General features: G+C 37.5%; 1 protein-coding gene across 1 annotated transcript in view; it reads left to right on the forward strand.

Annotated features, from left to right (window-relative positions):
- DNAH6 (dynein axonemal heavy chain 6) overlaps positions 1–25,722 on the forward strand; it is a 273,527-nt gene that overhangs the window by 101,281 nt on the left and 146,524 nt on the right. Inside the window, exons 29-38 of the mRNA XM_054577633.1 lie at positions 876–1,013; positions 3,795–3,962; positions 5,946–6,094; positions 7,414–7,521; positions 9,767–10,322; positions 11,034–11,156; positions 17,132–17,314; positions 17,867–18,010; positions 23,605–23,826; positions 24,833–24,980. Coding sequence (XP_054433608.1) covers positions 876–1,013; positions 3,795–3,962; positions 5,946–6,094; positions 7,414–7,521; positions 9,767–10,322; positions 11,034–11,156; positions 17,132–17,314; positions 17,867–18,010; positions 23,605–23,826; positions 24,833–24,980 — 1,939 coding nt within the window. The remainder of the gene's footprint in view (positions 1–875; positions 1,014–3,794; positions 3,963–5,945; positions 6,095–7,413; positions 7,522–9,766; positions 10,323–11,033; positions 11,157–17,131; positions 17,315–17,866; positions 18,011–23,604; positions 23,827–24,832; positions 24,981–25,722) is intronic.

The raw sequence follows: 25,722 nt of genomic DNA on the forward strand, positions 1-25,722 counted from the left end.
AAAGTACATGATTGTCTAACCACTTTGCTGTTCATCTGAAACTAATACAAAATAATATTGAATGTAAACTATAATTGAAAAATAAACTTTAGAAATACATTTTGAATTCCCAAAGCAGACTAATGAATAAACTTTCAGACCATAACTTAAAAAAAAGAAAAAAGTGTATTAAAAATCTCAAGATTTTTATTTGAGCAAAAATAAATTTGAATTAGGCAGCACCAGGCTGGAGTGGTTAGGAGTGCTAGGAGCTAGAGGAAAGACTTTTGTAGAGAAAAGGCAGAAACAAAGCAAGGAAATCATTTGATTGGCTATCCTTGTACAAATGCTGAACCCAAAACTTAAGTCTCCAAAAGAAAATTATAATTTAGATGGCCACATGTGCATATTCATGCTCCTCCACCATTAGGATTCCGCTGTGATGAGAACCACCACCTTCACCTGCACGGCTCTGCATCTGCTCGGTGGGTCCTCTGTGCTCCGCCATCTGCGGTCGCTTGTCAAGACAGTGACAGCTTCCATTAGTAAAATTCTTCAAGATTTTTTTAAGTCCTTAACTGTATCTATTCCCTATGTTTCTTTGGGAACCTGTCAAGTATTTACATAGGGGAGTGAAGATTATGAAAAGGCAGGAAAATTGGTATTATCATTGTATTTAAAAATAAAAAAAATCAGCTTCAAATTATTTAGAAAGAAACAAAGATGTTTCCTCTAATAGAAAGATGTTAACTTCTGACGCAGCGCAGTATTCACGTAAAACTATTGCTTGTTTGCACAAACTGCCTCTTTTCTCTTTAATATTTCAGTTCAAAATTTAACTTTTGAAGGATTTCAACTATGTCATGCAAAATTGAACGGCATTATTTTTATTTCAGATGATGGGGCGCTTCTTTAGTGGCCTGGCACAGTCAGGGGCCTGGTGCTGCTTTGATGAATTTAATCGAATTGACATAGAAGTTTTGTCAGTCATTGCCCAGCAACTCATTACCATTAGGAATGCCAAAGCCGCAAAGGTAAGGCGAGGGGCAACTGTCCGTGCAGGTAGCATTTCTTCACTTTGTAATTAACTGGCAGCATGTTGCATTTTAGGAGAGACAGTGCTAACTTTAGTCTCTTGCACGTTTCCAGTGTGATTGATGAGTAGTATAGCAACACAACTTAGATGGGGGAATTAATTCCTCATCTAGGCAGCACAGAAACAGCCATATGTCAGACTCTGTGCTGAGACCTGGGGACACAGAGTTGGTAAAACTCAGTTGCTGCTCTTGTGGATCTCTGTTCTCTTCCCACCCAACACACACACACACACACACACACACACACACACACATACACACACACACACCCTTCCCACCCCCTCACACTTTCTTCTTCATGCTTCTTGTTCTTGCCTTTGACATTTACTTCTCTGCTACGTTTCGCTAATGTTGCTGCTTCTTCTGGGCTCCACTGCCTTCTCAATGGCCCCTGGCTGAGCCTAGTGCTGGTGGAGAGATGGGGAAGGAGTCCTAGGAAATCTAGAGTTTGCCGGACAGGAGAAACCAAGGAGTGAAGGATCAGATGAAGATCTGATCCTTCACTCCTTGTGTGGTCCCACTATTTAAAAAATGTTTTAGTCCATGTGAGCATTTTCCTGGAGAAGGGATTTATATTGGGAAGCTGAGTGCAGTGAAGGATGGACCAAGTCCCTAGTGCTCTGTGTGGGTCTTCTGAGATAATCGTTATAAGGTCACCAAAGGACAGACTGATGTTCAGGCTGTTTTAGCCAGAACAGCCTGGACAGTTGCTTAATATTTAAATATCCTCTGCCCCAAGTCCCTGAAGGGTCCCCCACCACTAACCTGGCCCCTTCCTGAAGAGCCTCCGACCTCCCCAGCATCCAGCCATAGGGCTCGTGATGACACAGCGAAGGGGCCTCCGGACCCAGCTCTACAGGGACCATTCTCATCGGAAGGTGCTCTGCTAAAGAGCTGTTAAGTATTTTAATTATCACCTCTGCAGAAAAGCAAATTATACAAGTAAAAAGAAAAGATAAACTAGAATTTAATGAGCTGCTAAACTGTACAAGTTGTACTTTACACTTATTTTACCTTCACACCAAGCCCATGTGAAGTAGACAGCATTTTCCCAGGGTTACTTACAGGTGAAAAGGATTCAAAGAAACTTAAAATGTGTCTTGGAACACTATAGACATAAATCTATGTGGCCCTAAAGTCAGCATTCCTCAGCTACACACCCTCCTGCCTCCCTGATCCTCTGGGGAGGCCTGTATTAAATGCAGGGGCCTCCAGAAGTAGCATAACTTGTAAGTCATTATCACCTGCCGAATGATTAGCTGAGAGGAAAGTTTGGGGGTCGGGGAGAAAGAGGACCAAAGAGAAGGGAGGAGGAATTGAAGCCTTGCCTGCTGGAGAGCAACCATGTGAGGGCAAAGAAAGTAGGAGAGCATTTGAGACTAAACGAATCTCATCCTCAGTTTTGCCAGTGCCCAGGTGAGATAGCTGGAATGAGATGAAAAAAAATAAAGGACAGAAATTTACAGGTTTGAACAATACAAACAGGAACTTAGTGGCAGCAGGACTGACCCCCACTTGCACCAGCCAGCGGTGCTCTCCTCCAGGATATGCCACATCTCCCGGCTCTGCCCCCGCCTTCCCCTGTACTCTTTATATTCTTCACAGGGCCTTCACCCCATGGCCCTGCAAGTCCTGGAATTCTCCTTACATTTTCCCCATAATCTAAACCATCAAGTCCATTTACTTTTATCTGCTAGATGCCTCTTGTCCCGGTGATAACCCCATAATTCTGGCCCCCATTCATCCCCCACAATAACAATTCTTTGCTGGGCCCCCGGCCAACTTCACTGCTACCTTTGACCCAATCACTCTGCTCAAAATTCTTGTCTGCTCCACCACCACACACACACAACAGGACAAAATCTAAATCCTGTAGTCTAGCATGCAAGATTCCTGATGCTCCGGCCCTGGCCTACTTACACATTCCTCCTAGAAATTTACCCTTGAGCGCAGTGAATAGCTGGTCATTCCCTGAACATGCAGTGTACTTCATGTTTCTGCTTCCTTTGAGTGAAATCGCTGACCCTGCTTGTCTGTGTGAAATGGCCCTCCTCATTTCTCAGTTCTCCAGCAGGCTTCCCCATCCCTCCTCTGGGCCTTGCTCCCTGTGGGCTTTGCACACACCTCCACCCCAGCTGCTCTTGCATGGCGAAGTCATGGTTTCCAGGTTTGATTCAGCCAGACCAGGAGCTTCTAGAGGGCTCACAATGAGTCTTCTTCAGCTATGTCCATGCATAGCCTATTACCTCACCTGCAACAGATGCTCACTGGGTGTTTGCTGCTGAATAAAACTAAAGGGATAATTCCAGTGACACAGCTGGGCCTCAGTCACCCAAGGACTAAGATCATATCAGAATTTCTTGGGGAAAACCTGAGAATGGGGGCAGAGAGGTTTAGTGGCCGTTAAGTCTAAGTTGAATTGAGGATGCTCAGCTAAAGGTGTTGAGACCTAGGAGGTTGTAGGACTGGGCCAGGCAGGAAGAGACAGTTGGGCAAAGTGCAGGGGCAGAGAAGCTGAGGGCAAGAAACACTGAGCCCAGAAGAGATTGGGAGTGGGTAGGACAGACACAGGAGAGAAATGTTCCCTCTTGTCCCACAACAGGATTCAGAAATCTGCTTGAATGCTCCATTACGCAAATTTCGACTCCAGTAGTAATCATCTGAATTTACAAATGTCTGGAGAAGTGTTAACTTATGTTTTCTCTTTAATTTAAACAGCTCTCTAGATTCATGTTTGAGGGGCGGGAAATAAAGTTGGTTATGACCTGTGCAGCCTTCATCACAATGAATCCTGGATATGCAGGCAGGACCGAATTGCCAGATAATTTGAAAGCCCTGTTTAGACCTTTTGCAATGATGGTTCCAAATTATGCCTTGATTGCAGAGGTGAGTTTCACATTATAAAGCAGAAAAAATCTAAGCTTGTTTCTTTTATTTGCATTTGAGCCCATTGAAGTAGAAAGTTTCCTTTATGGATGCACCCTGGCAAATGTTATACATCATTTCCTCATTAAGAGTAGAAACAATTGTTACCATTTATGATGTTTTGTTGTGTGTGTGTGTGTGTGTGTGTGTGTGTGTGTGAGTGTGTGTAAATGCTGTATCCCTAATGTCTAGAATGGTATATTGAATATAGTACATCCTTAACACTGGAATGAATCAATGAGTTTAAGCAGTTCATTGTGGTTTATCAGTTCATCTCTAGAAATTAAAATGTCTGGATTCATTCTAAAAATACTATATTATTCTCATTGCTCTTTGTGCATTATTTTTTATTAGAGTAAAGGGATGCTGAGTTGCAGCAATGCTAATTGCTATGATGGAGGGTGGAGATTGGTCTGTAAGTCTGTATCAGCTTAGTAAAAAAAGTCATCATTAATAAATTAATTACTTATATTGTATTCTTCCTGTGTCTACCTAGGAACATTTCTATTGAGACTGGTTTTTGTTTCCTGGCACTTTTACAAAGGTGTAATTTATATATAGTAAAGTACACAGGTCATAGGAGTATGCCTCAGGGAATTCTTGCACATGGTTACTCCATACGTCTAAACAATGAAGCATGATATTTTGCCTTCTTAGCCAGTGCTTGTTCTGATTACTAGTAGCAGACCTGTTTATTCTCACATGAATTGGGGGACAACCAGTTGAGCATCCGTGTGATCATCAAGACGAAAATATAGGACATTTTCAGGACTCTAGAAGCCCCTCATGCTCACCGCTATTTCATAACAAGGAATAATGCACATAGAATGGAATTTCCAAGAAAGCACAGAATATTCCTGTGGCTAATAATTCCCTTGATAACAGCTAATTTAAAATACTCCTTTATATGAAGTAAAAGTAATTACCTATGAATGGGATAATCCATGCCAAATCCTATCATTAGAAAAATTACAATTTTTACTAGTACAATGCTTGCACATCTCGTGGGTTCTCCAGGACCTCCTTTGGTCACGGCGTGATGGCAGGCTGTTAAGGCAGGTGGTGTCTTCACTCTAGACCCTCTCTGGACAGAGACAATAAATGACTTGTGCTCACTCTCCAAAGCTGATAAGAAGACCAGGTTTAGAACTCGGTCCATCTTTTTGTTCACATCTCATGTTTCATTGTAGTGTTATATAACTCAGTAATTAATTGAAGAAATTTAAAAATCAGGTCTACTGAGTGCTATTCCCACTGTTACAGATTGAATGAGTCAGGGTCTGTCATCGGTCAATGTTCTTAATCACCTGCAGTATGCAGAGCTCTGTACTAACAGGTAGTGACAGAGCAAAGAAAACAGCAGGCAGAAATCTCTGCATCATTTCAAACCCCAATTCTGAGGCCGCCTGCAGTGATTCGAGCAGGCTATGGATTGGAGGAAAGGTCCACACCCACCCACGCTATTGTGGATTCATTAACCAAGGATGCAGAGCCTTGTGAGAGACGAGGTAGCCTGCATAGCAGGGGAGAGCTTGCAAATCTTCGTGTAGCACCCTTTGGCTCCCGGGGAGACTACAGGGAGCACACTGCTGTCACTGACACTGTCAGATGTGAGAAGCTCAAATCTTGCTTTTGTACTCAGGCCTAATAACACCATCCCACCTCCAGGATGTGAACATTTTCAAGCAGTGGGCTCTCTACACTTTTAATCAGATGTCACTACAAAAAGAAAGCAGAATCGGTGGTCAGGCGTCCCATATAATATCCCACCTTCCACCTCCATGTGGCACAGAAAACACTTTTCTCTTCAATGTTTACATCTCTTAATGTTAAATGATATAACAACTTGGGGAGCTGTAATGCCTAAAGGAAATTTTGAATACATTGGTGCTATGCTAATATATTTTTGTCAATGTAATAAACATCACATTATACTTTTTCTAGGTAATTCTGTACTCTGAAGGATTTGAATCCAGTAAAACATTAGCAAGAAAAATGACTCAGATGTATAAGCTTTGCAGTGAACAGCTCTCTCAGCAAGATCACTATGACTTCGGCATGAGAGCTGTAAAATCTGTACTGGTTATGGCTGGGTAAGAAACTAGGATGGTCAACAGTGAAATTGCAAAACATGTAATCCAAATGTGTTAAACAGGTAATTCACAAGCAGCTCTTAAAGTAATATACTAAGTGATTAATAAATGTTAGCTGCCGCTATAGTCATCATTCTCATCTTGCTGCTCCATTCCGCACTGAAATGGAGCATCTCCCCTCATCCCATGTCAGATCTCCACTCTGAGACCCAACCTAGTTGCTCCCAGCCTGAACCTGAATCTAGACTAGGCTTTGGCTCACTTTCATTTCCCCTGAACTTAACACACACATTGGGTTTTGGTGAGCAAAAGCCTTTGCCAACATAAGATTGATGAGTAGGCTTAAGAGGCATACAGCTTTCTGTGCATATACAGCAGTTAAGTCATGCCTGTCACCTGACAAAGCCTGAGCATTTGGAAAGTGTCAGTTTCGTCCTTCTGTTTTCAGTCCAGGCCTTTGTTCAAGACTTTACTTCTGTCTTTACTGTATCTAAGACTGAAAGCTGCTTTCTAGTTGCTAGTAAAACATGAGCCTTTTCTCTTTTCAGGCCCCAACTTCTCCCTTCACACCTTCTTGAAACTCCTGCCTCTGGAATCCAGGGCTTGTCCACAGTCTCTGAGGAAATGTGTCTCCTCTCTAGTCCTCCCTCTCAGGCTTGCTGGTCTGGGCTCTGCACACCCAGGGGCCCTTCCGCCTGGCTCCTCTATCCCTGGGTTTTGCATAAATATTTCTACCCTTCTATATCCTCTCTTCTTTTTTTTAACCTCCAGATACAGTATTTCTTCTCTTAACAGGATTGACACATAAGGAGAAGGAATATGGAGTTCAGATTCATGTACACGCAAAGAACACAACTACAGACCAGTGGATGGGGCAGACAAATGAGCAGTCATCTAGGGTACTATGTAGTGAGGGCAACCATAGCGCTGTGCCCAAGGTTTCCCCTGAGGGATGGAGGAACTTTCTGGAGGAGAGAGTAATTGGGTTGGGTTCTGAAGGGGAAATAAGGGCCAGCACAGGAGAAAAGCAGGGTGTTCTGGGTTGAGATAAAAGAAAGTCACAGGGATGTACATCACCATCATGGCTTCAGGGATGCCTATAAATTAAGACTATATAGCCAGTATCTGCCTTCTGCGCATGCTCTGCTGGAGATGGACACTCAGAATGAAGAGAGCAGGATCCTCCCCTTCCAGCAGGAGCTGCAGTGGGCGCCCTCCACACAGCTTTCTGTGCATGGAATCCCTGACCCCTGGGTTTGGAAACTCACATTCAATATTATGTTCCCTCAGTGTCATCTGAATTATTCTTTTAACTTTAGGTCTTTAAAAAGAGAGAACCCAGACCTAAATGAAGATGTGGTGTTGATAAGAGCTTTGCGGGACTCCAACCTGCCAAAGTTCCTAACAGATGATGCTGTTCTGTTCAGGTAAATTCCTAGATGTTCCAGAGCAAAGCACAGCTACCATGCAGAGGTAAAGGGTAGTCTTATCCACAAACATGTCTGTCTCTAGCAAGATAATGACTTTCTCATCCTTTCTAGAGATACTTATTACATTTTAAAATACATGTGTTTAAAATAAAGGCACTAACATTTTAGCATCCATCCAATTATTTGGGTTTTTAATGCATGCATTTCTTTAATTATTATTGGCAAAATATTGATCATCAGGCTCTGTGCTATGCAAATTAGCATTTGGTTATAATTTCCTGATCTAAGAAATTTCCCACCTTCCAAGAATCGGATTTGGGCTTAACATAAATGTGATTGATTTTATCTATTTATTTCTACTTTTATTTAGTTTTATGTTTATCTAAGACATACATGTAGTAGTTTTCAAAATAAAAGCATCATAAATTAGTCTCATGAAAAACAACAGTTCCCTGCCCTTCACCAACTTTCCAAAGTCAAATCATCTTCCTTGGTTCATTCATTCATTCATTCATTTTGCTATTTCCCTCCATATATTTCAGTCCCATGTTTTTTCCATTTCTTTATCTTTTAGTTTTTGTTATTATCTATTAAATTATTAACTGGAAAATGCAACTCTTCTCCTTTACCCACCATCCCTGTACAGTCATATCACAATATAATGAGCTAAATAACTAGGATTTCAATAAATCATAGCTATATAAATGTTATCCACCGCTGAGCAATATTTCCCTGGTTATTATATTACCTAGTTTCTTATTTCCCTACATTTGTCATTTTAGTTCTCATTTTTTAACCTTTTATCTACTTTTTTATAAATCTAACATTAATTTATGTCCAAATTCTCCCAGAGGGTGCCTCATAAAAACAAACAAACAAAAAAACTCCTTTCAATTAAACAAAATATTGTATTGAATTTGTCTCTTTGGAGCTGTGTTCTGCTCTGATCTGGGCTGGTTATCCATGACCCCTGGTGCACATCTATCATTGGGGACTTCCATTTATGACTAAGCCAGGGATTCCCTCTGCCTTTGTCTTCTAATAGTGCTTGTGTTTCCCAGAATGTGCCTCTACTCCCTTTTGGTAAGATACAATGATGAAAATCCCTATACATATATGTTTGTGCATTTATGATATTTCTATAATTGAGATTCTAGGAAGTAAATTCACTAGGTCATAGGGTGATGGGCATTTTTTAATTTAGATATCCTATCAAGATGTCCTCTACAGTCATTTTACATTTATATAAATGGTTTTGTAAAATTGCCCATTTCCCTCTGAATGTTTTAAAGAGGAACCAAAAGTCTTTAACGCATGCATTTCTTTAATTATTATTGTCATTTCTTGTGTTCATTAGTCATGTATATTTATTATTCTAAAAACATTTTTCCATTTTGCTCTTTTATGTATTGATTTTTAGGAACTCATAAACTCTATCTGGTATAAAAATTGGAAATATTTCTCCATCATTCATTCTTTAAGTATGTATATAAAGTCTTTTATTTCACAGAAGTCTTTTTTTTCACTTGTTTTTATTTTTTCACTTTATCGACATTTTTTTACAGTTGTAGTTTTCTTTTCTTTCTTAGAAGGACCTTTTTATCACAGTGGTGCCAAATTCATCTCTTATATTTTCATATAATACCTTTGTTGTCATTTTACATTAAGACCTTTACTGTGTCTCAAGTGCATTTGTGTGCATAGTGTGAGGTAGGGATTTAACTTATTTTTTACCCATAGAAATACCCCTTATTAATGGTTTCCCACAGAAAGTTGATTTTTCCTTTACTCCCTCTTTTACCTTGTACTAGTTTTTAATTTTTATTTTCATCTTAGTTTTCTGAGTATCTATATACAGTTATAAGCACACATAAATGCATTTGGGAAAAATTGAATTTAAAATATACTATTAATAATAAAACAATAGATTCATCACCTTGGTACTGTGCTATGTACTGTGGACAGTACATAAACATAACAGATATGTTTCTTACCTCAGGAGGCTTCCAGTACACTTAAGAACATTGATCTACAGTACAAGAAACAAACAGAATCAAACACAGTATCAGAGAAATGATGGATTCTGGTATAACATGTAGCATATACTAGTACTGTGCATATTTAGGAACAAAGATCAATGAGAAAAAAGAGTTATTTTAATGTTTAATCAATTAATTGTAACAAATATGGAGAAAACTTAATGACTGGTGATTCTTAATTGATTTTATTTTTGTTATTTCAGTGGAATCATATCTGACCTTTTTCCTGGAGTCCAAATTCCAGAACATGATTATGGTATATTGCAGTCAACAATTATAGATGTCATGAATAGACAGAACCTTCAGCCTGAGACATGTATGGTTAAAAAAGTGATACAATTCTATGAAACTATGCTAGTAAGGCATGGAGTCATGTTAGTTGGGCCAACTGGAGGTGGCAAGACCACAGTCTACCGAATACTAGCAGAAACTTTAGGGAATTTGCAAAAACTTGGTGTAGACAATCCTTTTTACCAACCAGTTAAAACATACATTCTTAATCCTAAATCAATTACAATGGGTGAATTATATGGTGAAGTAAATAGCATAACCTTGGAGTGGAAAGATGGTTTGATGGCATTAAGTGTCCGAGCAGCTGTGAACGATCCTTCTGAAGACCATAAGTGGATAATCAGTGATGGGCCAGTGGATGCTCTTTGGATTGAAAATATGAATACAGTGTTGGATGATAACAAGATGCTTTGCCTGGCTAACAGTGAGAGGATTAAACTCACACCTCAAATCCACATGCTTTTTGAGGTAAATATTTATGCTGTAGTGTAGAGTGAAGAAATCATTTGTTAGATTGGCATACCATCATAGTTACTTTTTCTCACACTGATATATCAGTGCTATCTGTAAGGCCTACCATGGTGTTTTGTTTATGTACTAAATTCTTACTAAATTGTCTGTAATGTATTGTCCATCCTGACACCCAAAGTCTCTCAAACATTCTTGACTCTCTATAAACAGGAAATACAACAAATTCTGGCTTCCCTAGAACTTGTTTCATTTCCTTCTGAGGTATTTAGTATATATAGATGAATTTACATAATATGAAATGCTTTCTAAGTTAAAAAAAATTGTACTTAAATAAATTATCCCACTGTGATAGGTATATCTGGTGAAGGGATTGAAAGAGCAATATGGACCAAATACAGTGACAAAATATTATGGAAGATAATATCCTCATTGTATTCATTCATCAAGCATTGATTGAATGCCTGCTCTATGCTTGAAATTAGGCTAGGTGTTGGTACCAGAATAAAATAGGAAAGAAGAGAAAAGAGAAGGAAAAAGAAATACCTAATCCCTCCTATAGGGAGTTGGCAGTATCTTCCTATACTAATGGGTGTTTTTTTTTCACCTTATGCTTCATTTAACTTTCCATCTCTGTTCCTAATTACTTACAGCTCTCCCACTGTCTTCTTTATTACTGCTCCTTCAATGTTCAACTTTCTTCAATTTTAGGTGCAAGACCTAAAGGTTGCCTCTCCTGCAACTGTCAGTCGCTGTGGAATGGTGTTTGTGGATCCTGAGGAACTGAAATGGATGCCTTATGTTAAAACCTGGATGAACGGTATTTCTAAAAAAGTAAGTGCAACCAGATGCTCCCCAACGTCTGTTTTCCAGGGCTCACACTTCCCTTGAGCACCCACACTGTGATAAGATGAGGCTTCATTGTGCTTGATTGAGGGAACGCTCCAGAAATGTTTATATATTCCCCAAATCTGTCCTCATTATTTATTACCTCAGCCTGCCAGCCTACCTAGTCACTCTGGTTCCTGCCTGCTCTGCCTGGCTTCTCCCCAGACTGGTTCCTCTCAAGGACAACCACAGGCCACTTCCTTGACTCCTTTCAAACACAGCTAGAAGAGACTGGGGCATTTAAAAAGACTACAGAAGGCTTGGGATAATGAGAGGGATCACAATGAAAAAAATAAAAGACATTTCAATCCAGGTACCTGTCATAATTTTTAGATTTTAGGAAACCACAATACCTCTGAGAGCCAGAGAGAAGAGAAAAACAGTTTACTTCCCACTCAGTCATAGGTTCATGACCCCCGACATACTCTAACCTCAGAAGTGCCATTTGACCCGTGGTGTAGGAAAGCTTTTTATTATTCACAACAGCTCAGTTCCATATTAACTCCTGTACCCTCTCCATTCTAAAATAGAATTTCTCTTTACCTTAATTTAACAAGCCATATTTTGAAATATTTTGCCCCATCACAGCCCCCTCTACAAAAAGCCATCTTCTTTTTGCCTCTCCCTGTCCAAAAATGAATTAGAAAACTATCGTTTTCCTTATTCTTAGGCATCAACATTTTAACAATACCATGGTCTAGTTTCAGAGTACCTTATTAAAGAAAGTACTTTACAGAATTGGGAATTTATCATGGCTACTACCATAAGATTTTAAACCTTCCCTAATTCACTTTTTAAAATTTTATAGACTTTATTACTTAGAACAGTTTTAGGTATACAGAAAATTTTAACAAAATACAAAAGTTCCTCGTACTCTCCCTCTCCTCCAAACAGAGTTTCTCCTATTATTAACATCTTGCATTGCTGTGGTATATTTGTTAAAATTGATCAATCAATATCAATACATCATTGATATTGATATTGATACATTATTTGTGGGTCAATATTAATATGTTATTGATACATTATCAATAATGATGCATTGACACATTATCTAAAGTCTATAGTTTGAATTAGGATTTACTCTTTGTGTTGTATAATCCTATGGGTTTTACAAATACATAATGTCATGTATCAACCACTATAGTATCATACAGAATAGTTTCACTACCTTAATAATCTGTGCTCCACTTCGTCCATTCACTCTTCCTCAACCCTTAAGAACTATTGTTCTCTTACTGTCTCTATAGTTTTGCCTTTTCCAGAATACCATGTAGTTAGAATCATATTGTATGTCACTTTTTCATTTAGTAATACGCATTTAAGTTTCCTCCATGTCTTTCTGTGGCTTGATAGCTCATTTCTTTTTATCATGGAATAATTTTATGTTGTATAGATTTACCAAGTTCATCCATTCACCTACTAAAGGACATGTCAATTGCTTCCAAGTTTTGGCAATTATGAATGACTTTAGTTTATACCACTGTATAACATATAGGAAAATTTTAGGAGAGTAGATCCTAAAAGTTATTTTATTTTTTATTGTATATATATGAAATGATAGATGTTAACCAAACCCATTGTGGTAATCATTTCATGATACAGTTAACCCTCAAACAACACAGGTTTGAACTGTGCAGGTCCACTTACACAATGTATATGGATTTTTTTGAGTAAATACAGTTGCCCCTTCGTATCCATGGGTTTTGCATTTAGGGGATTCAACCAAATGTAGATCAGTAACATTTTCCCATTCCTAATGACCAACTGAAAATGGTTTTGACCCACAGTTGGTTGAATTCATCGATACAAAGGGTCAACTCTATAGTCAAAAGTGATATGTGAATCTTCAGCTATGTGGGCATTGGCAGCCCAACCCCCATGTTGTTCAAGGATCAAGTGTATATGTAAATCAAACCATCATGCTGTACAACTTAAACTAATACAGTGATGTATGTCAATTATTTTTTCAATAAACTGGAAAAAATTAAAGCCAAAGAAAATTTCCTATACACATCCATGTTCGGGCTTTTGTGTAGACTTAAGTTTTCAACTCATTTTGGTAAATACCTAGAAGTGTGATTTCTGGGTCATATTGTAGAACTATGTTTAGCTTTGTAAGAAACTGCAGGCTGTCTTTCAAAGTCTTTATCATTTTGTATTCACACCAGCAATGAATGGGTGTTCTTGTCACTCCACATCCTCACCAGCGGAGGGGGCGGAGATATTGGTGTTTTAGTAGATGTTAAATAAGTGTGTAGTCATATCTCGTTATTTTAATGTTCAATTCTCTAATATATAATATTGAGCAACTTTTCAAATGCTTATTTGTCATTTGTATATCTTCCTTGGTGAAGTGTCTGTTCAAATTTTTTAAGTATATTTTATTGATTATGCTCTTACAGTTGCTTCATTTTTTTCTCCCCTTTCTCCCCCTCCACCCTGCATCTTCCCTCCCTCCAGCATTCTCCCCCTTGGTTCATTTCCATGGGTTGTATTTATAAATTCTTTGGCTTCTCCATTTCCTATACTATTCTTCACCTCCCCCTGTCTATTTTGTGCCTACCAATTATGCTTCTTATTCCTTGTACCTTTTTCCCCTCATTCTTCCCCTTCCCCCTCCCCGCTGATAACCCTCCATGTGATCTCCATTTCTGTGACTCTGTTCCTATTCTAGTTGTTTGCTTAGTTTGTGTTTGTTTTTGTTTTCATTTTTGTTTTTGTTTTAGGTTTAGGTTTAGGTTTAGTTGTTGATAGTTGTGAGTTTGTTGTCATTTTACTGTTTATAGTTTTGACCTTCTTTTTCTTAGATAAGTCCCTTTAACATTTCATATACTAAGGGCTTGGTGATGATGAAGTCCTTTAACTTTACCTTATTTGGGAAGCACTTTGTCTGCTCTTTCATTCTAAATAATAGCTTTGCTGGATAGAGCAATCTTGGATGTAGGTCCTTGCTTTTCATGACTTTGAATACTTCTTTCCAGTCCCTTCTTGCCTGTAAGGTTTCTTTTGAGAAATCGGCTGATAGTCTTATGGAAATTCCTTTGAAGATAACTCCTTTACTGTTGCCACTTTTAAGATTCTCTCTTTATCCTTAATCTTGGGTGACTTAATTATGATGTGTCTTGGTGTGTTTCTCCTTTGGTCCAACTTCTTTGGGACTCTCTGAGCCTCTTGGACTTGCATATCTAGTTCCTTCACCAGATTGGGGAAGTTTTCCTTCATTATTTTTTTCAAATAAGTTTTCAATTTCTTGCTCTTCTTATTCTCCTTTTGGCACACCTATGATTCAGATGTTGGAGCATTTCAAGATGTCCCAGAGGTCCCTAAGCCTCTCCTCATTTTTTTGAATTCTTGTTTCTTCATTTTGTTCCAGTTCAATGTTTATTTCTTCCTTCTTTTCCAAATCTTTGATTTGAATCCTGGTTTCCTTTCTTTCACTGTTGATTCTTTGTATATTTTTCTTTATTTCACTTTACATAGCCTTCACTTCTTCCTCTATTTTGCGATGATACTCAATCATTTATGTGAGCATCCTGATTTCCAGTGTTTTGAACTCTGCATCTGATAAGTTGGCTATCTCCTCATCACTTAGTTCTTTTTCTGGAGTTTTGATCTGTTCATTTGGGCCATATTTCTTTGTCTTGGCACACCTGTTACATTGTAAGGGGCCGAGCCTTAGGTATTCACCAGGGTGGGGAAAATCACTTATGAGTGTGGTGGGCCTGTATGTGAGGGAGAGGTCAGAGAGGGAACAATGCCACTTGCTTGGGTCTCGCCCTACTTTCTGTCACTTCCCTCACTACCCACAGTTGGATTGTGCCCTTTTAGGTGCTGATTCCCTGGGGTGGTTTTGTATACGTTCTAGGATCCTGCGGGCCCCTCTAACTGACCCTCCTGTGAGACTGGGAGTTTCTCTTGCCACTGCAACCCCCACAGGTTTTTACAGCCAGAGGTTTCAAGGCTTTAGCTTCCCACTCTGGAACCCAGGTTGCACCATCTGTCTTGCTCCCCAGTTGTTTCTCCCGGCTAATCTGCATGCAAATATGGGATATACCAGTCCACCAGCTGTCGCCTTGCCGTGTGTCCTCTCCACTCCTCCTATCAGTCAGGATGAATGTTTCTTCTTTAACTCCTTCATTGTTGGACTTCCATACATTTCAATTTGCTGGCAGTTCTGGTTGTTTTTTGTTTTTAAATTGGTTGTTATCCTTCTTTTGGTTGTGCAAGAAAATGAAGTGTATCCACCTATGCCTCCATCTTGGCAGGACATTTTGCCCATTTCTTATTGGGTTGTTTGTTTTCTTATGGTTGAGTTTTAAGAGTTTTTTAAATATATATATTTAGGATATAAGTCCTTTATCAGATATGTGTTTTGCAAAGATTTTTCTCACAATCTGGCTTGTCTTTTTCATTCTTTTAACAATCAATATCTTTCACAAGTTTTTAGTTTTAATGAAGAACAGTTTATCAATTTTTCCTTCATGGACTGTGTTTTTGGTGTAGTATCTAAAAACTCATTTCTAAACCTAAGGTCACCTAAATTTTCTATTCTGTTATCTTCCAGAAGTTTTATAGTTTTGCTATATAGTTTTTCATTAGGTCTATGATCCATTTTAATTTTTATGAAAGATGTAATACCATTATTTAGATTCACTTTTTTTGCATGTGGATGTACAGCTATTCCAGCACCATTTGTTGAAAACACTATTCTTTCTTTTTTTAACTGCCTTTGCTCCTTTGTCAAAATTTAATTGACATATTTGTATGGGTCTATTTCTGAGGTCTCAATTCTGTTCCATTGACCTTTTTGTCTATTCTTTTGCCAGTACCACACTATGCTGATTCCTGTAGTTCTATATTAAGTCTTTAAGTTGGGTAGTGTCAGTTCTCCAACTTTGTTCTTTAATATTATGTTGACTACTTTGGGCCTTTTGCCTCTCCATATAAATTTTGAATCAGTTTAATATCCACAAAGTAATTTGTTGGTGTTTTGATATAGATTGCATTGAATCTATCTAGATCAAGTTAGAAAAAACTGACATCTTAATATTGGGACTTCATATACATGCACATGTAATCTCTCTCCATTTATTTAGATCTTCTTTGGTTTCTTTATCAGAGTCTTATAGTTTTCCTCATAAAGATTTTATATGTATTTTGTTAGAATTATACTAAGTATTTTATTTTTAGATGTAAAAATAAATACTTAGATAAAATATAAATCATATTTTATTTTTCATTTAAAATTCCAGTTGCTCACTGCTGGTGTTTAGGAAAGTAATTGACTTCTGTATGTTAACCTTCTATACTGCAAACTCGCTAAAACTGCTTATTAGTTTCAGAATTTTTTGTGAGTTCTTTGGGATTTACACAGATAATCATGTCATTTGTGAACAAAGACAATTTTATTTCTTCCTTCCAAATATGTATATCATTTATTTCCTTTCATTGTCCTATTGCATTAGCTTAGACTTGCAGTACAGTGTTGAACAAGAATGGTGAAAGGGGCTACATTCTTTTAAAAATCTTTGAAAGTTATTTCAACTACCTTACATAGATATTTTTAATGCCTTCTTTTGTGGTACTTTTTTTTCATTGGTTCTAATTGTTAGAGATATCAATATAGAAGACTGGATGAAATACATATTGACAATTTAACAAATGCTTATAAAATAAACCCCTGTGTATCTATTACCAGATCTAGATGTAAGACATCATCAGCCACCCCAAATCTTCCCATGTGTCCCAAGTCATAGGAGATTTTTTAATATTTTATTTATTTTTCCTTATTATATACATACCCCTTAGTTTAAAAGTCACAAAATATATTGCAATATAAAAATGTGAACCAACCCATTTCTAAACTTTATTACATATTTCATATGGTCTCACTAAAATATTATTTGTTTTATTTTCAGCTGAATGAGGAAACCCAAGAATATATATTGAACCTTTTCCAACGTTATGTCGATGATGGTTTAAATTTTATCAATAAAAAATGCAGCCAAGCCATCCCACAAGTGGACATTAGCAAAGTTACTACACTCTGTTGCTTATTAGAGTCTTTGATATTTGGGAAAGATGGAATTAATTTGACAATGGTATGAAGGGTTTTATTGCTGCTATAAAGCTAGAAAATGAGATTATTGTATAGCTCCTTTGCAAATAAATAACTCCAAATTTTCTGCAATATGATAGTTTGATTTTCAAGTTAATTTTTCAGGGGGCTAGTGACTGTGAATAGATTAATAGAATCTAAACATTGGAAAAAATGTTAGAGAGCCTATAGTTTACTCTTATACTCAATGTTTAAATTCCCTTACAGTTTATAACATATTTCTAATATGTGTCTATCAGCAGCTGCTTAAATACCTTCATGCAGGCACAAATAAAGTTATATTGGTCAGTTGAAAAACAACCTTGAGACTTCTTTTCCGACACTCCTTGCCATCCACTTTCTAGTCAGAGTATCTAAATTTCTACTACTGTAAAACATCACTTTGTGAACCATCCAATGAAATGTAAGAAACAATCTGCCTTTTAAAAATGCATGAGTCTACATACACACACCCCCAAAATCTTTTGCCTTTGCAATTTAGGATTTTTTGTGTGTTAACCAAAAATATTAAAGTTCTTTCTCTGTGTTCTTTTAGGAACAAACAAAACTGAACACGATACTATGTCAGACTTTTGTATTCTGTTATTTATGGTCTTTGGGTGGAAATCTAACTGAAAACTACTTGGATTCTTTTGATACATTTATTAGAACACAATTTGATGACAATCCTGATGCCAGGGTAAGAGCCCAGTAAGTTTAATTTTAACATATTAGCTCTAAATCATTAAAACTAAACTGCAGGACTAAAACTTTAAAATCTTAGTTCTACTACAAATATAAATTCTTCACTAAAAGAGTTTCTAAAATCATTCACTTTTTTCCCTGTAGATAACATTTATTGTACTCAATTTTTTTCATTGTACTAAATGTTTTAGGAGTCCTCTCATGGCCATATGAAGAAATTAAGGTATAAAACTATTTTAAAAATTCCATATTAGAAATGCGTATTGAATTTCAGTTAGTAAACTTATTCTTCACAGTGCTATGGTTTTAGCAATTCTGAAAACACTTTCTGTACTTTCTAAGATTAAGCAAATAAATGGAGGATAACAGCAAACAGGCTTCTCACTGTTAGAGAAGGGATTTATAACTATGGGAGAAGAAAGACTTGAATGCACTGTTTTTGGATTAAAATCAGAGACATTGGTACTCATGGATTCCATTTATACGTATTTGTACATACATAAATTTCATAGTTCTGCATGATGAGAACTAGAAGCAATGACACCTCAATAGCAACAAGCAAACCCAGTATGCTAATTTCTAAGTACTGTTCTCCACAAAAGGAAACTAAGCCTCCTTAATGAAACAGCTTATTCCAGAACTGGGGCAGGGAAAGTGCAAAGTGAGATTAGAACATTTCCCTCTAAGTGAGGTCAGATACTAAAGGAGTGCTCAAAGAATGATAGGACATGTCACAGAACACAGAAGCCAGTTTGAAGGGGCTCCCACTGGCTGAATTGGGGCAGATTTGAGTGTCAAAAAATGATACAGGCAGATTTGAGCATCAAAATAAACAATGATATGTGATTACAAGGCTTTGAATGAAATAAAAACCTCTGAGTCCGTACTGATAATGAAAATGTACATGAAGAAATAAATAAATGGAGGAGAAAGAAAAGCTCTTCCTTACAGTAGAATACCAACTATCTGTATAGGAGAAAATATGGAGTCAGAAATTCACTACTTTACAACTCTTATGGCAATAATTGGTTTAGGCAAGAATTGCCAATGTATACTAAAACTAGCGGCTTGAAGGTTTGATTAAAAATATACATAATTTTCAAGTACCTTCTATAAATCATTGCTTAATTACAAAGAGAAAAATAGTATTATTGCAGTAAAAATCCTTATAGATACCACCTAACTGAGTGATCCATTTAATATTACCAATATTAGGAAAAACCTATGCCACTGACATGGTGCACAGGTAAGGATACAGCAGTGCTTCTGAGGTATTCCTTTCAAAAATTCATAACCTGAATCTATTGATGAGGATATACCTGGAATACCCATACAGATAAACTTTCTATAAAATAAACCACTATATTCTTCAAAAATGTCTTATATGGGCAACAAAGAAAGCTGGGGAATTTTCCAGATGAAAAGACTAAAGACATATAACTAAATGCAACACATTATCCTGGATTATATCCTAGACTCGGAAAAATATAGCTAAAACTGACATTGTTACAATTATTAGCAGCTCTGGCTGGTGTGGCTCAGTTGGTTGGAGTATCATCCTATAAACCAAAAGTCACAGGTTTGATTCCTGGTCAGGACACATATCTAGGTTACAGGTTCTGTCCCTGGTAGGAATGTCACATCAATGTTTCTCTCTCTCTCTCTCTCTCTCCCTCCCTTTCCTTCTCTCTAAAAATCAATTAAAAATTTTTTTAAAAATTAAACTATTGGCAGTATTTGAAAATGGAATATAAACAACACATCAGTACTCAGTTTCTTGATTTTGATCATTCTACTGTAGTTGTATAAAAAAAAAACCTGTTCTTTAGGAAATACACAACAAAGTATTAAAAATAAGATGAAATAGTATATACAACTGACTCACAGGATGAGAGCAAGATAATACTAAAGCAAATGGGGCAAAATATAAATAATCAATTAATCTATATAAGGAATATATGAAATTTCTTTGTACTATTCTTTTAACTTTTATGTAAGTTTTAAATTATATCAAAATTAAAAGTTACCAAAAAAAATTCCCTACATCAAAATTCTGAGCCCAATGCCCTGATCAGTGTCTCAGTTGGTTGGGCATCATCCTGTAAAGAGAAAGGTCACTGGCTCGATTCCTGATCAGGGCACATGCTTAGGTGGCAGGGTTGGTCCTTGGGGCATGCCAAAAAGCAACCAGTAGATGTTTCTATCTAACGTTGATGTTTCTCTCCCCATCTCTTTCTCCCTCCCTTCCTCTCTCTCTAAAACTAAATAAATAAAATCTTAAAAAAAATAAAGATAGAGCCTGAGCCCTATAGATTAGAATCTTTTATCAGACATGAAACCTTGCTCCATCTTCAACATACATGACTGTATCATAATTGGACTGGATGGACCAAACTGAGTACAAGTGGGAATTTGAGACAGAGAGACAGATCCCTCTGAGTCAATGAAAAGGATCTGGGATCATCAAAGTGTAGTAGGAGCAAGCATTCACTATTTAGTCAACAAATATTTATTGGAAACCTTTTACATGGTAGGCACCATACTTGCTACTGTAGCTAAAGGAAATACCAAAGTCCCTAGCCCCATACAGTGAGGGGACTCAAAATATCAAATACTTAGGAATAGAAAAATATGCAATACATCAGTTGGCAGTAAATGTTTTAGAGAAAAATGAGGCAGAGTAAGGATGATAGGATGAGTAAGGATGAGGCAGAGTAAGTATTTATATATATGGTAGTCAGGAAAGCTTTGCTAATAAGATCATTTTGGTACAGTCCCAAAGGAAGTCAAACAGCTAGTGATTATGTAGGGGGAAAGTATTCCATTCTTTAGGAGAAACAGGACCAAAGGACCAATAAGTAACTGCTTGGCAATTTGGAGAAACAGCAAGGAGGTTAGTGAGATCAGAGGAGTATGGTAAAGATAAGGTCAGAGAGACAGCAGGGAAGAAAAGCATGTAGGATTTGTGGGCCATTATAAGGACTTTGGCTTTTCCCTTTGGGTGCAATGAGAAGCTATTGATGAAGTATGACCATAGGATGTTTAGCAGGGCAATGCCAGTCCCTGTCATGACAATGGTAATACTACTTGGATAACAGGAGGGAGTTCAGATAAGAAAGTGGATTCCTCCTTCGATCGGCAAGTCTCACATGAATAGGCTGGTGGATTTGTATTCTTTTTCTCAGCTGATGGCCCCATGGCCTTCCAGTACTAGCCAGAATTCAGAATGTTGTAGATTCTTCCTTCTTTCCTCAACTCTCTGTAGAAAATGAAACACTAAATTGAGTGAACTTTTCCTTCTAATTATATTTTTTTCAATGTCCTCATCTCTTCATTCTTATTACTCCTGGATAACTCAGTTTCTTATAATTTCTTTTCTGGGTTGTTAAAATAGCCTATCTATTATTATTCCCTTACCTTTGGTTCAGTTCTATCTAACTCACCTCTATGTCAGTGTCTTTTAAAATCACAGGTTACAATCCATTAACTGGTTTTGAAATCAGTTGAAAGCATCATAATTCAGTCTTCTAAAAATAAAATAGCCATTATCACAACTTTTAGTAAACACTATGCTGGAGATCCTAGCTAGTGCAATAAGGCAAGAAAAATAAATAAAACAAACTGGAAAGGAAGAAATTAAAATGTCATTATTTGTGGGAAAAAATAACTAAATAGTAGAAAATGCTAAAGAATCTACAAACAAATTAGAATTAATAAGTAAATTAGCAAGATCATTGGATACAAGGTCCACAAAAAGTTCAAAAATTAAATTTTAAAACCGATTTTTTAATAGTAAAAACATATCTAATACTTAGGAATAAATCTAATGAAAAATATGAAAGTCTCCTACACTACAAACTACAAAATATTGACAAGAGAAATTTTAAAAGATCTAAATAAATAGATATACTATGTTCATGGATTAGAATACTCATTATTAAGAGAACAATTCTCCCAGGATATCCTGAAAATTCAAGACAATTCCAATTATAAAACCCTAATAGATTTTTAAATGGAAACTGGCAACCCCATTATAAAATTTACATGAAAATGTAAAAGACCTATAATAACAAAGAGAGTCTTAAAGAAGGAAAACAAATTTGGAGGACTTAAACTACATGATTTCAAGAATTCAAGACTATAAAGCACTGGTCCCCAACCTTTTTGGCACCAGGGACTGGTTTCATGGAAGACAATTTTCCATGAACATTGGGGGTGGTGGGAGGGGAGACAGGAGGTGGAGCTGAGGTGGTAATGCTAATGAAGCTTAGCTCACATGCTTGCCACTCACCTCCTGCTGTGTGGCCCGGTTCCTATCAGGCTACAGATGGACACTAGTCTGCAGCCCAGGGGTTGGGGACTCCTGCTATAAAGCAACAATAATTAAAGTGCAATATTCATACAAGAGTAGTTTATCAGACAGATAAACTAGTGACTTACCTCCGAGGAGAAGGACGCAAGTGTGGCTGATACTGACAGGGAAAGGGAAGAAAGGAGTTTCTGAGGAGTTGGACATGTTCTCTATTGAGATCCGGGGGTGGTTACATTGAAATTTATATATGTAAAAACTCCTTGAACTGGATTCTTAAAATCTGACAAAGGATATTATGTTATACCTCAAACTTTTTTTAAAAAAATAATAGAATAGAATAGAAAATAGTGTGAATTGCAGATAGTAGGGGTAAATATCATACATATTTGTACACACACACACATATATTACTAGGTCATCTTGTCAAATAGATTTCTCATTGAGTCACTGTCATATGATCTTGAAACACCACTGCTCTACACAACTACCAGAATGAACCTTCTGAAATGCAATCTAATCATTTCATCCACCTACTTAGAATCCTTTACTGAACTCTTGCTCCAAACTCAAACAAGTGAGGCTTTTCATAACCTGGACCCTGTCTATGTTCCCTGACTCATCTCTCACTGTGTGCAGTGCTCTCATAGTTTCCAGCTTGCATAGCACTTTCAATGACTTCAACCTCCTGACCTGTTTTCTAAACTTGAACCCTGACCCCTGCTTCCTTATCCCCACCCCATTCCTTCTTTGACCATCTGACTCTTGCTTGTCCTTCAAGTCAGAGCTGAAGCACCACCACCTCTTAGAAGCTTTCTTAAATCTCCAACCATCTGGCAAACAGAAATGGGCCATCCTTCCTCTGTTCATGTACTAAAGTCCATTATAACCCTTTTTTTTCTCCAAAGGTATTAAGTAATGTCCTTGTGTCCTCAGGCAGAGTGTGACTTGCAGGCAGAGTCTGGGTCTCATTCAGCATTTGACCCTAGCACCAAACACAGTATAAGTCATAAGTAAGCCCATGAATGTTGAATTGAATTGAAAATGCTTTACAATTCTAGTGTGGGGTTTTAATATAATCAATATATTAGATTTTTTTCATGCATTATGTTGCATGATTAAGCTTAAAGAATTGAACTCTCATACTGAAACAACTACTTCTCTACAAAGAAAAAATAAACCCAAATCCACTCATGTTCTATAACTGCTTTTGTTTCTGCATGAATATTTCTATTGCCATGTGTCAATCTTTGAAAGTCGTGCTTAATTTTGTACTATAGCTTCCCACTTCTGGCGATCTGTGGAGTGTTCACATGGACTTCGACACCAAACGGCTGGACCCCTGGGAAAGAATCATACCCACCTTCAAGTACAGCCGAGATGTTCCTTTTTTTGAAATGCTCGTCCCCACAGTTGACACAGTGCGCTTTGGGTATCTAATGGAAAAGCTGCTGGCAGTCAGGCATTCGGTATTATTTACTGGAACAACTGGAGTTGGCAAGGTAGGAAACTTTCCTCAAACAAGAAGCTCTCTCCAAAAATGAGGATGTGGTGGACTTAGAATTATACACCCCCTAAATAACACATTATTTCTTAAGGAAAATTCTTCTGAATTTTGATTATTTTTTCAAGAAGAATGTCACTACGCTGATTCTGTAGTGATCGTGGAAATTACTCCAAGGTTTGTTAGTTTCTGAAGAAATTCTTAGTGTCAATATTGTATAAACCAGAAGATCCTGGGGACCAATATTTGGTGCTTGGGGGCTTTTATGTCACCTTCCTGGTAGGAACTGGCCAAGCAGGTTGTGTCCCCAACAGACCATTGGTGAAGGCCACTCTACCCCCTCCTGCCCATTTCCTTCTACCTGACATAGCAATGGTGTTTAGATAAAGTAGAGTGTAGAGGACAGTGCTGATTGGTTTTAAAGACATCTTGGTTTTAAGGGGAGTCCACATAAATGGAAATCCACTGCTTCCTTTCTAAATTTATTCCAAAAGAAATTTGGACCCTTCTGTGATTCCTGCTAGAAATTGACTTGGGTAGTAACCAAGCCAAATATGGGGTTGAAGCTAAAATAAAAACTTTTTGCTGAGATAGCTGATTAGAATAGTTCTTTGGCTCTAATATAATTCAATGGAATCTTCAGGAAGAAAAAGACAGACATTTAAATCTGACTTTGCCCCCTCTCCTTTTATCCTATTTCTTATTCATTGTACTGAATTATTACTGATAAAGACAACTGAAAGATACTATATTGAATGTGAAATAATTAACATTTGTTTAAATTTAAAGTCTGTGCCCTGGCTAGTGTGGCTCAGTGGATTGACCACCAGCCTGTGAACCAAAGGGCTGACGGTTCTATTCAGTCAGGGCACATGCCTGGGTTGAGGGCCAGGTCTCCATTTAGGGGCATGCAGGAGGCAACCATACATTGATGTTTCTCTCCCTCTCTTTCTCTCTCCCTTCCCCTCTCTCTAAAAATAAATAAAATCTTTTAAAAAATAAAGTCTGTTATTGCAAAGGGATTGCTAAATAAAATTCAAGACTCAGCTGGCTATGTTCCTGTCTATCTAAATTTTTCTGCTCAAACTTCATCTGCAAGAACACAAGAAATCATTGAGTCAAAACTGGAAAGGAAAAGAAAAAATATTTTAGGTAAGAATTATTTTCATTTGTCTCACACAAATTAATTCACAAAAAAAACAGTGTGTGTAATAAAATTACAATTGGATATTTTCTTCACCTAATTTAATTGAAAGGTGATTTTGTTAACAGCATTCTTTCCTGTGCTGTATATCTCGATATCTTCCTGTTAGCAAGCAAATAGTTTGCTTCTGCCATCATCTTCAACTCATGTCTTCAGCCTCTGCCTCTCCATGGCTCTGCCCCTCTCTACTCATGCTCTGCTTTCAAACCTGCATTAACACCCCTTTATTTAAAACAAAACCTCTTTATACCTGGAGCATCAAGTTATCTGAACTCAGTAGAGAATAAGCATGAAACTTTTATTTTTTTCTTCAATCAGCATTTTCAGCTGGGCTTAGTGGCTTCTCCCTCACCCCTCCTTATTAACTGCTTGGATAAATAGCATAGCTTTCTGGTCACTTTCTGTTATTTTGAGGCTGGGTCAGTGTAAAGCCTTGATCCCAAACCCAACTGGAGTAATAGCCAGAGCTCAGCTCAGCTGCCTTACACATTGTCCATCAAATAATAGTCTCTGCTCTGCCAAGCTGTGGGGATACCAGCTGCTTCACTGCTCCCACTCTGTTCCATTCTTCCTGCTCGGTGAGCACAGGGCAATGAGTGCCAGTCTTTCTTAAAACCTCTCCCCACCTTCCACCCTGCTTCTTGGTTTTCAGGGACTGGAGAACGGAGTGGGACACCAGGTTTGTCCCGG

Source organism: Pteronotus mesoamericanus, unplaced genomic scaffold (assembly GCF_021234165.1).
Source record: "Pteronotus mesoamericanus isolate MK-2021 breed Mesoamerican mustached bat unplaced genomic scaffold, CSHL_Meso_final contig_44, whole genome shotgun sequence".
Lineage (NCBI taxonomy): Eukaryota > Metazoa > Chordata > Mammalia > Chiroptera > Mormoopidae > Pteronotus > Pteronotus mesoamericanus.